The sequence below is a fragment of the Thalassophryne amazonica genome, chromosome 2, assembly GCF_902500255.1.
Source record: "Thalassophryne amazonica chromosome 2, fThaAma1.1, whole genome shotgun sequence".
NCBI classification, from domain to species: Eukaryota; Metazoa; Chordata; class Actinopteri; order Batrachoidiformes; family Batrachoididae; genus Thalassophryne; species Thalassophryne amazonica.
This window is the reverse complement of record NC_047104.1, coordinates 4,568,825-4,583,313: the sequence shown is the minus strand read 5'-3', so window position 1 is coordinate 4,583,313 and position 14,489 is coordinate 4,568,825. Positions and strand designations below refer to the sequence as shown.

General features: G+C 41.5%; 1 protein-coding gene across 2 annotated transcripts in view; it reads left to right on the top strand.

The window, feature by feature from the left end:
• Positions 1-14,489, top strand: part of uacab (uveal autoantigen with coiled-coil domains and ankyrin repeats b) — a 125,510-nt gene that overhangs the window by 103,343 nt on the left and 7,678 nt on the right. For both annotated transcript variants that reach the window (XM_034183157.1, XM_034183163.1), the window contains exons 3-15: positions 1,768-1,856; positions 3,070-3,134; positions 7,721-7,778; positions 8,331-8,401; positions 8,522-8,628; positions 8,812-8,993; positions 10,971-11,002; positions 11,315-11,371; positions 12,013-12,120; positions 12,353-12,385; positions 13,254-13,340; positions 13,530-13,560; positions 13,672-13,721. In XM_034183157.1, the coding sequence (XP_034039048.1) occupies positions 1,768-1,856; positions 3,070-3,134; positions 7,721-7,778; positions 8,331-8,401; positions 8,522-8,628; positions 8,812-8,993; positions 10,971-11,002; positions 11,315-11,371; positions 12,013-12,120; positions 12,353-12,385; positions 13,254-13,340; positions 13,530-13,560; positions 13,672-13,721 (970 nt within the window). The remainder of the gene's footprint in view (positions 1-1,767; positions 1,857-3,069; positions 3,135-7,720; positions 7,779-8,330; positions 8,402-8,521; positions 8,629-8,811; positions 8,994-10,970; positions 11,003-11,314; positions 11,372-12,012; positions 12,121-12,352; positions 12,386-13,253; positions 13,341-13,529; positions 13,561-13,671; positions 13,722-14,489) is intronic.

Here is a 14,489-nt window from a genome sequence, read left to right as displayed (position 1 = left end):
CAAATTTCACTGAAATTATTGCTAACTAGATAACAAACTGACGTGACCCAAATGGGCTGCAGTCCATCCCATGCTGTCAGTTTCAGACCTCTCCTTTAAACGGTCATCCTGAAAGTGTTCTGCTGAGCACATGTGAGGTTGAAAGAGCTGAATGTGCTCATTGAACCCAACATCACTCAGCTGTAATAATATTACAGAAGAGTTGGACTCTGGTGCACTGACCACTTAAGTTTTCTTTTTAAATTCATACTTTATTGTGCATGGTCATTATGCAGTACTGAACACATGGTGTTCTGTTTAAATGAACATCAGCCTCACTTGATATTTGAAACGATGTCATTTTGAAACATTCCTCCTGCTACCTTGTGGGTAATATCGTGGTTTGGCAACTCATAATTTATTCCTTAACTGGGACAGCTCTTGTTTGTCTCCTCTCTGACATTTGCCCCGCTGAGGTCAGGACCCTCTGCTGATCTGCAGAGACAGCAACTCCTGGCCATCAACGTGCCTTTTAATACCCACCACGGTGGAGGTGACAGCCGAGCTGTCTCCTCGGCAGATACCTTGGGGTTGGTGCGTAAACAGGTTGGAGCGGCTTAGAGATTAGTTTACACACGAGCTCTCCGGCGCTGCAGTGACTCAAATCTGAGATGGACAGAGGAATGTTTGATGTCAAACTGGTGGCTAAAGACGTACAGGCAAGCAGGCCTCTGGAAGCATCGAGGTTAATAAGACCTGACCATATTTACTCACTATGAAAACACAAGCTTCAGTGTACAGAAAAGTAATCGGCTTAAATGCTGTTTTATAGCACACAGTTCAACAAAACAAGAGGCTTAAAGACGTCACCTCAGGCTCTGAGCAACTGTGGCTGGCATTCTGATCAGTGCGTTTTAAAAGTAATTTAAATTAAGTCATTTTAAAAAACGGGTAGAACCAGAAAGGGACTCAGTAAATGTACACACTGAGGCCAAAAACATCACATATTTTAATGGTACTGTGTCAAAAGTCATAAAAATCTCTGCTTCCACCTTTTTTAAAGCAGCTGTGCTCCATGTATCTGTTTCATAAATAAACACCAAGATAGATCAGGTGTGTGTGTGTGTGTGTGTGTGTGTGTGTGTGTGTGTGTGTGTGTGTGTGTGTGTGTGTGTGTGTGTGTGTGTGTGTGTGTGTGTGTGTGTGTGTGTGTGCGCGCACGTACATTAGCACCAGGATTACTTATGCTGTATAAATAAACTGGGTTGCATTGAATTGAAAATATACTTTACAGTCAGTTGATGTACTTTATATGTACATTGGACCCCCCCCCCCCCCCTTTTTTTTTATAAAAGCTGAGTAAATGCACATCCTAAAATAAATTAATTTTGACCCCAACACTTTTGTTTAAAAATAATAATAATACTGGGTCTTTAGGATATTTGTCTCATTGCTTCTGCATCATTGTGGTCACATGACAGTGACCCCAGTTTGAGAGTTTGCAGCTTGAGTTGCGCACAAAGCAGAACAGATCTGCCAGTAAACGGGTGAGTTATTTGCGATTTGTTTTTTATTTGTGATGAAATCAGACATTTTATTGAAATGCACTGAGGCGTGGGTGCCCCGATGAGCTGTTCCCCGCTCATGCATCCACCCGCCCCGTCTTCAGGCAGAATTTTTGCCCAGGGTGTTCTGACGCGGGGGTATGGTACATATTAATCTAATTATGACATATTGATGAGGCACTCATAAACTATAAAGTAACCATTTTGTCCGTCTGTCTTCCAGCTTTCATTTGGCTGCAACACGAGGTCACCTCGACTGTCTCACTCTCATGTTGGGTCATAATATCGACATCACTGCGACCGACGCCACCGGTGAGTTCAGACAGTGATAATAAAACAAGTCATCTACATTTCTCTGTTCAAGTCCAAACAGTCTGTTACTAATGCAGGGAATTAATATCCACAAATTTTGACTGAAAGGTCATTAAATTTAAAATAAAATTAATTCTCTTCATATCAGTGCTTTTGGAAATGAAAAGTGGTTTGAGCTCCTCAGCCTTTCTCTAAAGTTCACTTCCAACTCCTGTTGGTCATTTAATACCTTGTTTTTTGGACTACACGTTGATCTGGAGTGTTGGTCGCATCTGTCCAAAAACGCATCACAGAGGAACACAACATATATGTGGCATCAGTCTGTACGTAACATTTTTTTAAACAGGCTTCAACCAGTTTATCCAACAAGAGGCAAAATTAATTTAGTCAGTGCATTATTTATTTATAAGGCAAACTCTGTTTGTCAGCAGAAGCTAATGGGCAAATTTATCTTATTGAATGAGGCACAATGAACGTGAGAGTAAACTGTTTCTTTTTCACATCTGAACAGATGAAAACATAAATGTGGAGCTAAACGTGCACGTTTACCTCACTAAATGTAAATAAACTTTTAAAAATAACTCTACATTTCAAAAAGTATTATAGTTTGCCTTACGAAAGCCCAGTTGTCCTCCTCATTACACATCTGTCCCACAAAATGCAAAAAGTGCAATGTCACTTCTTTTCTCAGCCTTCATGGTCACACTCAGATAAACGTACATGGCTTCCTCATAGACGCATGTAAAAATCAAAATAATAATAAAAGGTGGATGTCAAGCATTGTAAACAATGGGACCAGAAATTCTGACTGGGGGGGGGGGATTTTTTTTTTTTTTTTTTTTTTTTTTACCGACCAGTGCGCACCCCCCACCCCCCAACATGCTTTAGGAAGAATTAATAACTTACTGTTGAGGAAATTCTGTAGAAGTGATTGTTATCGTGTTGAAACTTCATGATTGAATTTGAATGGTAATTTTCTATGAAAACCAACATTTTCCATCTGTGGCTGCTCTGTCACGAGTTGATCAGCTCATTCAGGTGTCTGTTACCACGTGACTGGCTGAACACATGATTTAAAACAAAAACTAAAGTGATGAGTGGCCCAAACTCTGATGTCTGTGTCTTCAGCTTAGCTAATTAAACATGCATAATGATAATTAGTGGATTTTTGTTTACCTTCTTGTTTTCTGATCGCTGAATTTATCATTTCTAGGGAAAAATGCGCTTCATCTGGCTTCAAGGAACGGACAGTCTCTGTGTGTGCAGAAACTCTTACAGGTAAAGCGCTGCTGACTTCTTCCATGTGCCTCCATCATCTAACTATGAATGAAATGGGATCATGTTAAAAATGTGCCAAACTCCAAAATATTATAAGGTCCTCTACATTCAGTTTGCAGATGAATTATTGTCTTCAGAGGTTCTACACCTCCTTCAGAGTCCTGCTGTTGTAAAATCAATGACATGAATGCAAGACGTGAATGCACACGCTCTCATTTGGCACCCAAAGCCAGGTAGCATGATTATGCCTGTTACTGGGACGTGTAGCTTTAAGTTGAGGTGAAGCATGGACATCTCAGGCGCACATTGCACTATTGTTGACTGTGCACACGGTGATTATAGACTTGAAAGGTGGCGTAGAAACCCGTCTGATATTCCTAATCGTGAGGACAAAAGATCTGGAATGTGTATGAGAACCACTGAGAACAACTTTCTCACAGAGAAGAAAAACCCCCAAAGGGCACAAAATATTCATTAAAATTGTAAGTTTGCCAATTATAGTGATCACGATCAGTTTAAAAATGTGAACAGAATGTTGCTATGATAAACAATGGCTGACCTTCCCTGTAGTCATTGCGGAGATGCTCTTGGCAATATGACCTAAAATTCATATCACAGTATAAATTGAATCTCTTCACGGTAACTGTATATATCATGATATAAATCTAAGTGTAAAAATGATAATGGAAGTGTTTATGAATGGGTTATATAGTCCCTTAGCAAAGCTAAATTGATAAGAAAAAACACCAACAAACAAACAAAAACAGATACAATGTAACTTTGAGAACATTTATTGTGCAGATCTCAAAACTCTAAAACTCAGCACTTTATGGTGCAAAATAGTGCAAACAAACACAAACACCATTTTTGTAACTTAGAATGCAAATATAAATTGTAAATTTCAAAAACATGAACAAATGTAGCAAAAAAAAATAGTTAAATACAACTATTTACATTAAAATGCAGGAAATGTTTCAGGTGTTTTTTTTTTGTACAACTATGTATGTGCAATAAGATGCCACACAATTATTATATTTGTGCCGCTCAGAAAACCAATTCCTGTCCAAAACAAGACCTCTCTGACTTTTGTTGGACATGTAATTTTGGGCGTTGGAATGACCTCACACTTTGTCATTCGTGCTTCTGTTCAGGTGGAGGCAGTGTTAGTACTTTTGTCTGCCTTTGGTGGCCTTTTGTCCAGAAAGTCCTCAGAGACCAGCCCACATGGGTTGGTAATCCTGATTGTCATAGGTCGTGCATTTCCACCAATGAGAAACGTGAAGGCGTACTTTTTTTTTTTTCTTTGTTTCTCCTGCCCAAAGACTGACCTAAATGAGGAAATTAGACTTTTTGCTTTCTGCAAATATGCGCACCAAAGATGACCATAAAATTCACAAAAAGACATTGTGGAAATTGTTAATCATAATTCACCTTATAGTATGCCTATTAACCGAATTTAAAAACTGGTACAGAGCTTGAAGTGCGCACCATTTCTTTTTTTAACCAGCGCATCAACAAGCATTGTTGCGATTGGTCAGTGGAGTCTAAATCTCTACCGTAGACCAAATTTATATCATTTATACAGCCTACCTCATATACCGCACACTCCTAGCTCTTGTCATTTTCCATCAAATATTCTGTGATATCTGCATACATACATGGGGACCACATTTTTACATTACAATTTTTGCCAATCCACCAATCTGCCAGTTTTAAGGGGTCTGGTGTAACAGTTTTTTCTGAGCACAAGCAGATCCTTGTTCATTGGTTAAAACAGCAGATTTGCAGTTTCCACGCTACATGCGAAGGTAGTAAGTTCATCTTTGTGTTTCCCATGAACACACCAGAGACCCCAACAGTTACAGAAAAGTTAGAACAACTTTCCACCTTTTTAAAGTCAGCTAAACTGCCCCGATCGCTCATGTTTATGTTGCATTCTGCCATTTTTACCATGTTTACACAGGTTTGAATGGCAGCCAATCCCATAATGCATAACATGGCCAGAGAGGTCCGTTTTACTTTTTTCATCGGGCGTTGTTATGTAATGTTGCACACAAAGGCCTTTTCATGCTTCTACTATGGAACTCCGTGGCCACGCCATCACTTGGAGTCATGATCCTTTCGAAGTTCTCCGTTGGGGTTAACGCATTGGTGGGTATCCCAATGTAGTTCACAGCTAGAACAGCAGGGGGCGTTTTTCATGAAGACTGGCCTACAGACTGGCCATGACTGCTATAATTGCGAATGTCGTTGATTATGAAAGTGAAAAAATGTGACTCAGAAAATGGTGTAGTTAATGGACCAATCACAGGTCATGTGGTCTACATCGAGTCGACGTGTAGTTACAGTTTTTGGGAGGTGCACGTCAGGTTACTGAGAGGGGCTCAGAGGGGGTTCACAGCAACGCACAGGGCTCTGCTGAGTTGCAGGTACAGAGCAGCATAGATTGGTCTTAAGATCTAAGAAAATCTCAGGTGCATCATTCTAGAAAAGATAAATAAATGCCCAGTTGATTTTTGATTTTTGTGTTTTGCTGAAGACAGGCTTCTGTGTGAATCTGTGAAGGGTTGCAGTGATGGTTATCCTCCTCTAGTTCCTCCCCTTTCCATTCAGATTCTCTGAAGCTCAGGATGACTGCTGGGTTCTTGGTCTTCTGTCTAAACAGACCTTTCATGTGTTACTTAATTTTGGGAGGCCACTTCTTGGAAAGCTCCTGCTCCTTCCTTTTCAGATGATCCAACGTCACCATGCTCTTAGGAAGCCTTGATGCAACAGATTGTTTGTTTATTTTGTTATAATCTCGTTATAATTGTTCAGATGAGTTGTGCTGTGATGCGGTGCGCTGTTTGCACAATGTTCACGTGAAGTTCACATAAGTAATGAGTGTGAGATTTTGAACATTTCAGAATTTTCTTGGCGCACGTGCATGAAGCCATGCACAGTTTACGAGTTTGTGATGAGTTTACTTTCCTGCACGGCAGAGTGCGTGCAAGTGCATGAATTAAAGTTGTGCAAGTGTCAGGGCACCTTTACATCACTGCATCTTTACATAGAAAACAGTGCTGCATTAATGTTTAAAATATTGTTTGTGACACTTTTAAATACTCAAGACACGTTATTTATCAAAATCAGCCACGAGAGCAGAGAGATTCACTGCAGCAGGCTATGGTCAGTATGTTAATAATGGTACAAAGAGGATGTGTTTTTGTTATATCTGTAGAAACTTGTATTGTTGGAGGAGGGTATCTGATGTGATGTCTGCAGCTATTTTGGACATTGTTTACACTGGTGACTGTAAAAAGCAGCAGGCTGATGACTGACACCAACAGTTTGTATGAATTACATCTCCTCCTGGAGAAGATCCAAGCAAATGAAGGAGACTTAATGAATTACAGCGAAATGAATTAAAATCCTGTCTGAAACTGTAGAAATAGTCTGTGGAATGAAGCGAGTCCACATTTGAGTTTTTTAGTCCAGCTTCACTTTCAGCTCCTTTAAACAATTACTGCAGAAGTGATCAGGCAGCTGACGCCTCGTCAGTCAACAGTTGGCTCCGCTGCGTCACCGTGAGCCTCTGGAGGATTTATGTTTACAGCGAGGAGCTAGCTGTGCAATATTAGTGTGTAGCTTCCCCTCAGCGACCCCCAGGCCTGCTGTGGACATGATCTAATGGAGGTCATGTGGATGTGGGGAGCTGTCGTTGTTGTTGACAAGCCTGCAAATCTGTCATCCATTCTTAGTGCCATCATCACACCAGACATAGTAGCACGACGCCACCTCACCCCCCCCAAAACCACCTCCACTATCAAACCCGGGCTGTGTCGGGTTTCCTGCGGCTCTCTCACTGCTGCTCCGCCCTCCTGTTCTCTTTGTCACTCGAGCGTGCTGCTAATTTCTGGCTCTTGTTGCTGGTGAGAGTTGGGTTTTTATAGTGGGCCCGCGGCGAGCTGACTGGCAGACTTACCCAGCAACATCAGGCCCCCGTTAGCTTCCAGTACCGGTGGCGTTCAAAGCAAGCTCACCAAAGCAGTGCATTCACAGCTGGAGATTTTTTGGGCAAATCAGTGTTGCCCGCTGAGAGCCACCTGCCTGTTTTTGTCTCGGGTTCCAAAACCACCTGCTGGAAATACATTCGTCTGTTTCCACAACAGCAAAGACGACAGTAGACCATCATTTAAGCAGACTTATTTAACCTACTAAAGCTCTTCGTAGATTCCACACCTTCCCTCAAACAGGGGCGTGGCTCAGGGTGTAGAGCGGAGCAGGGCTCAAACCGTAACTTAACACCGGTTGTCAGGATGCTAAAAATCAAATCCTTCACACCACCACCTTTTTTCTAACGTAAGGCAGTTTGGATGTTAAATTTACATTTTTTTAATTCTCCAATCGTTCATTCTTAGCACTGCATCTGTGTTAATAGTTTTCAGTTTCTGCTCATTACTTTGTCTTTATTAGAGTACAGAAATTTATTTAAATTTATTTAAATTTCTGTACTTTTTTGCACAACATGTTTATTTTGCAGTTTGTTTCTAACCATTTGAGTTAAGTGATATATATTTAAATACTTAATCTGTGTGTATTTGCAGCATAATTGTCCAGTTGGAAATGTGGACCTACAGGGGAGAACGGCTCTACACGACGCTGGTGAGATGTTTTCAATCCTGTGACACAAACATTCATAAAATCCAACAGAAGGTTTTGTTTTATAAATACACACTCACACACTCACTCCATTTCTCTCCATGGTCTCATTTTACAAACCCAAACAACATATGGTCCTATCAAATTGCAGCACTGGTAGTCATATGTCTCGTGTGCGTATCGTGATAATGTATCGTGCTGGCCCCCATGTATCGTGGTGCACATTGTCCTCGTATTCAGTATTCTGCTGTTCTTTTTAATCCATTTTATTCCGTTTGAGGAAGGTGTTCTTCTTCACCTCAGGTCTTGTTAACAGACACGTCTCTCTACAAAACAACACTTTGAGCCCAACTCTTCTGACACTGTGGTTTTTAATGACTTCTAATGATTATTATTGTATATTAGGGTTTTATTATACCTTTGTCTTTTGCTGTTCCTCATCCAGTCTGACTGTCCACTATTTTATGCTGGTTTTTGGTTCCTTCTCGTTCATGGATGAAGGTTGATGACTGAACTTGATGCTTTTCTCTCTTTTTGTGTTCATCTCTCCCACAGTGATGGCCGGCTGCTCCTCCAGCCTGAAGCTTCTCTGTGACAGCAGTGCTTCTGTCAATGCAGCTGATTTTGTGAGAGCTGGTTTTCGTATTTGGCTTTTTCCGTGTGGGACGAAACCGTTTTTTCAGAACTGTGATTGTTGTGTATTTGGCTCTGGGGTGCCGATGGATGTAACGTGGTTTTTCTTGCAGGATGGACGGACACCTCTCGTGCTGGCCACCCAGATGTGTCACCCACACATCTGTCAGCTGCTGCTGGAGCGAGGCGCTGACATCACGCTCCGTGACAAACAAAACAAGTAAGAGATGTCTCCTCCCGTGTTGTGCGATACCTTACGTTTGCATTTTGATGTCAAGTTTTCACAAACAGGATGAAGTATTTTAACGTTTTAACCTGAACTTTATGGAGGCGATACGGTGTCCCCTTTAAGTCCACTGTCCTTGATGTTGACGCTCACAGCTGTCTTTGTTGACACCGGCAGGACGGCGCTGATTCTGGGCTGTGAGTACAGCTGTAAGGACGCAGTGGAACTCTTGCTGAAGAGCGGCGCTGATGTGAAGGCGGTTGACAACTTGGACCACGATCCATTTCATTACGCTCGCCTAAGCAAGAACCAGGAACTTGTTGCGTTGGTTAAAAGCTACCTGGACAAAGCCAACAGAGGTCAGGGGGCATTACACAAGACTGAACAGAAAATAATCATTTAGACACTCTTAAGGTTAAAAAGTAAATACAAAGGGCCCTATCTTGATCATCTATATGCTGTTATATTTACATAGTACATAATCTGAGCACAAAGTTATGCACCAGGCCCTAAAGAGTTGCACTGTGACATGGGTATGTTTTGGGCATAATGCTAATTATCTTTTAGTTTTGGCTGTCCTGGAGCCTGGTACATTGCTATTTAGATGGCAGACTCGAGTGAGAAACTTTGTGGCGGGTGGAGTGGCTCTGTGCACAAAGCATCACAGTGCACGAGCGCACTGTTTACTGTATGTTCTGAAATATAAATTGCACCTGAGGAAGAAAAAAAAGTCACATCAGTGTAAAAGATACTGTTAACTGAGAGGAATTCAGTGTAGCACGTGTGCACACCAAAGCATGTGCTGTTAGTTAAGATCAGAACTTATATATTTCAAAAAATAAGCAAGATGAACAAATAAACGTGATGTACAACATGCTGGATGATATTTGATGCAGTTTGAACAATAAGAAAGAAACCATCAGATGGACACAGCTGGAGAAGTGAGTAGTAGATTTGTGCAGGAAGCCCCCAGCTTGTGGTGTGTACTAAAAGGACTTTTTAAATTCCAAAAGTAAGCAAGATGGACAATATATTGGATGTTTGTAGATGAACATTGATTGCTGGCCTACTACGTTGGAAACACTGCAATAATCTGTTTATCAGGTTTTTAATGAGCTCTTGAGTATTTGGGATTGTTTTGCATTGTTGTAGTGTACTGCGACTCATAACAAAGTCATTGCAGAGCCGTCACAGCGCTGAGTGACTCATTAACTTCACTGTTATTTTTCAAATCAGTTTGTTTTTTTTTGTAGTTTGATCTCATGTGTACAAGCAGTCACATGTGCCGTGAACCCACCTATGAAAGCCGTATCTGAATATGGCGCCATGTACATCTGCTGTTTAATCAACACGGGCGCTGAGTGTTAAAATAACACTGTAGTTGGAAACTTGGAAGTGACACTTGCGCCGCGCGCTGATCTGTGCCAGACATTACACAGGACCTGAAGACTTGCAGGACTGTCCGGGAGTGCTGGGGCTGTGTGCCGCCATATTCACAACACTACAGAACTAACTGCCTTGGATAATGGATGGCAACCAGGCAGGCAGACAAGCAGTCTTTCTGCCACAGCCTGATATCCCTGTGTGCTGGATCACACCCAGAGAAACGAAACACATGGCCCAAATGTAGCTGACACTTTCTCATAATGCAAGTCGTAGGCCCGAGTCTCCTAGGAGACTCCTCGTACCAAAGACATCCACTCATCATCATCTTAGCTTTGGGTTTTATCACCGTCCAAGTCTCATCACAACGTGGGAAGACAGGAACAAACCCGAGTGTGACACCTGAGTGCGTTGGTCACACCTGAGCGCGTTGGTGACACCCGAGCGAGTTGGTCACTCCCGAGCGCGTTGGTCACACTTCAGCCTGTTTCTGTGTAGGCTCTCAGTTGTCCAGGTGGTTTCCATAGTAGAGAAGCTTGAATCTTCGACTGGACTGGGTTGCTTGACGTGAGGACGTTTCGCTTCAAATCACAGACGCTTCCTCAGCTAAAATTCTTGCTCTGGTAGTCTGACTTCTGTCTTGACTCTTATAGAGAAGAATAAACCAGAAGCCAACAAAAGCTAGAGTTTTTAACCTAACCAGACCCCACCTACTGAGAGGCCGACTGCTATAGGCTAGTGACTAAACAATAGCTCTAATTAGCACCTATTGTGCTCTAGTTAGTACCCTCCTAATGACAGGACGGAAGCCTTCCCTGATGGCTCCCTTGACGACTCTCTCCTGGTCACACTCGAGCACGTTGGTCACACCCGAGCCTGTTATCTTAAGTATAAGAGATTTAAATTTTTGAGTGTGCAAAGTATGACTTTTGTTTTGTTACATTTCACTACAGAAAAAGAAGCTGCCAAACAGTGGATGCGACAGGTAATTGATGATGATTCCATCTTTATAGTTTATGGAGAGTGTATGATGCTTGATGAGATGATGAATTGAGGTTTTGTTGTTGATCAGACTCTGTGTGTGAATGTGCCGGCTCCTGTGGTTCCATCTACTCTTACGCATGTGGTGTGAAATGTTCTCCAGCATTTGCAGTTTTAAATAATCTCTCCTTATTTAGACATCTTTGCTGCAGGTCTCTACCTATTTCAGTTGTGCAGTAGTGCCACCTAGTGGTTATTAGAGAGAGAGCTTACTACAGACGGCATGTTACAAGACTATTTTATTTTTGATCTTCAGCTTTCAGTAGAGATGTCTGAGGCAGCTGAAGACAGCATACGAGATCACATCATACAAGTAAGTAAAACCAGCTGCACTTTATTTGACTAAATGTTGAAGTATTATTTAAAATAGTTCAAACTTTTATTCATCAGGTTATTTTCAGTTACATTTCCAGCCTGTCCATGCCACAGGTAACACTGGAGATTTACCTTCTCTGCAGTTAAACTCTGACTTTTACAGAGGCTCACTAGTTATTGATCAATCAATCGGTCTATCAGTAATGACTCTTGCGTGTCCTGCTGTACTGTCAGTGTGCTATTTATTATTTGACCAGCAGATGTCAGTAGTCTAGGCAGGAGTTAGTTCGCTTGTTTCCAGAGCAGGAGGTTCCCTGTTCAAGACCACCTGTGCCTGTTCTTCATGTAATGTGGAGTTACATCAGGATGGGAATCTGGTGTCAAATCAGCATGCAGATCAATATCTGATCTGCCAGATCAATATCTGATCTGCTATGACGACCCAAAGTGGAGGGAAAAGGGAAGATGATTCGCCCTGAGTCACTTTCCCCACCCAAATCCATCTGATGATTCTGGGATTAAACATACGACCCTCCACTCACGTAGCGGCCTCTTCTAATAATCACCTGATGGTTTTAGTTTTAGTAGTTGTTGGATTAATATTGAGTTAATATTGAGTTTTCCTGTGTGGTGATGTAGGACCTGGAGATGCAGAACGAGAACCTGCAGGAGACTCTCAGGAAGTTCCAACAGGAGCAGAGGTCTCTGTTGGACAGGGTCAGCATGCTCCAGCAGCAGCTCACACAGGTGACCGCTCCGGGAACAGCCAGCGCACAGGATTTTTCTTTGTGTCGACGCCCCGGCAGTGTGTGAAGTGTGAACGATGCTGCACAGTCAGCGACGTTTCAGCTGCACGTTAAAGCAGAATTATTTTAGAATTGCACCATAATAATAATGATGATGATGATGTTCTACAATGATATGATTTTAGTGAAATAATCTCTGCATTAACAGCTGTGATTTTTCTGTTGATCTGCAGGAGAAGATGGTGGTGAAGGACACTCAGAAAGAGGTACTGAAACATCTGACCTTTTGCTCTGCGGCTGTGAGGCTTTGTGAGTCTTTGTGTTTTGTGTTGTCTTCGATAAAGTCCTGACTTAAATCACACTAAGACCATCTTTAACAGACAGTCGGTGCTCAAAAGTGTGGCTCAGCAGAAGCTGTTCTGCAGAGGTCATCTTCCACAGTGACATGAAAAACTGATGTTCTTTTCTTTCTTTTTTTTTTTTTTTGTAAGATATTGTGTCAGTCGTTGATTTTCTTCCATAAACATAATTTAAAGACTGTATTTTGTATTTGCTCTGGTAAATTTCTAACTGTTAAAGAAAAGCTTAAAGACTTTAAAGTGACACACAAAAAACCTTTTGCATGCTGCTGTGCATTATGTCTCAAAAGATCTTTGGTTTACTTATTTATTTTTAATTATGTTCATTTTTAACTCCTCGTTGAGTGTCGTCACTCTCTGACTGCAAAGTTCACTTTTAAAACTCGAAAATACACATTTTGTTACTGTCAGAGTGCAGCTCAGATGATGATTTCATTAATTTCATTTCATTAATTAATTGATAGAAAAGACATTTTAAATAAATTTTTGTCTTGATAACTGATGAGCTTCTAAATCAGAAAATGATTATTATCCTCGAATGTCTCCGAGCTTCTCAGACGTGAGTGAGTTACTCCTTTTTTTTTCTTTTCTTTTTTTTTCTTTTTCAGAAGCTAAAGTTTTGGGCTGTTAAGAGAAAATAATTTGACATCATTTTGTGGTTAGTTTACAGTCTTGGTGATGAGGATTAAACCCCCTCGACGGGAACCTGTTGTTTGTTTGTTTGTTTGTTTTGTTGTCCGACTTGTTTCTACTGTTGTTCTTTTATTTGCCTCAGAAGGACCAGTTGAAGGTTTTACTTGGTGCCAAAGAGGAAGGTGGCCGAGGCTCGGAGACGGTCAGGGTCCAGCTCCGGAGCACTCTGGTCAGTCATCACAAGTCACCTTTTCATCTTCAGACTTTCCACACGTTTCATATGAAGTGTTTGTTTCTCAGATATTGGATGTTGTGAGCCTTGTATTAGCTTTTCTTGATTAAATCACTTGTGCACTTCATACGGAGTAGATATCCATCGATACTTTATGATAAATCATTGTCCTGAATGTGTTTACAGGGTGACTACTCTGGTCAGTCGGTTATCAAAGGTTGGCTCAGTTCAGTTTCTTTAATCCTATGAAAAATTCTGACGTTAGCTGTAGTTTTTCCTTCCAAGTGGGAATAACATTCACCATGTTTGTTCTCTGTTGTTTTTCTAGGTAAAGAGAATATTTTGGTCAAGCAAGCTGTCAGTTTGGATTTGGATCCGGTGAGATTTTAATCAGTTTAAACAGTTTCATACAGTTTCTTTCACCGTCAGTTGAATATTGACCACTTGTTTATCAATACCCAATCAGTAAACAAGCTTTCAGCAGCTATCAGGTATTTGCCACACTTAATTTCCATCTACTGCCAAATCCTGAAATGTCGTTGTACAGACTAAAAGGCTCAGGATCCCTTAGAAATGTTGGGCTAGTCTTTAGGGTCCTGATGCTTCCTGTCTTACTGTACGGTTGTGAGACTTGAACATTAACCAGTGACCAAAGGCAACAACTGGACGTCTTTGGTACCAGGTCTCTTCTGAAGATCCTTCAGTACAGCAAGAATAACTTTGTCAAACTAGAGGTTACTTGGACAGACTGAGTTGAGGAGTATCACTTGCATCATGGAGAAATGTTGGCTATAACTTTCCGAGGATGTAGCTCATTTCTCTGGTCATGATCCAGGATGGAGGTGCCTCAGCGTTGAGGACCCCAGCAACTGGATTACCTGGCTGCCGCAGATTGATGGCTACTTTCAAGATGATGGGGTTGGATCGGTTGCCTGCCTGGGCGGTCAAGAATCCAAGATGGTTGTGTAATGTAGATGTAGTGACACGTTGCACCAGCTTGTGTTCCCAGACCGGATCAATATGGAGACAAATCCTGAGTAAAAAATTTTTTGTGTGAACACATCCATTATCAGCTGTCGCGTCACTCATTTAGCTTATTGCTCACACTGATATCACTCAGGTTTTTCAGGATTTCCGCTAAGTTGC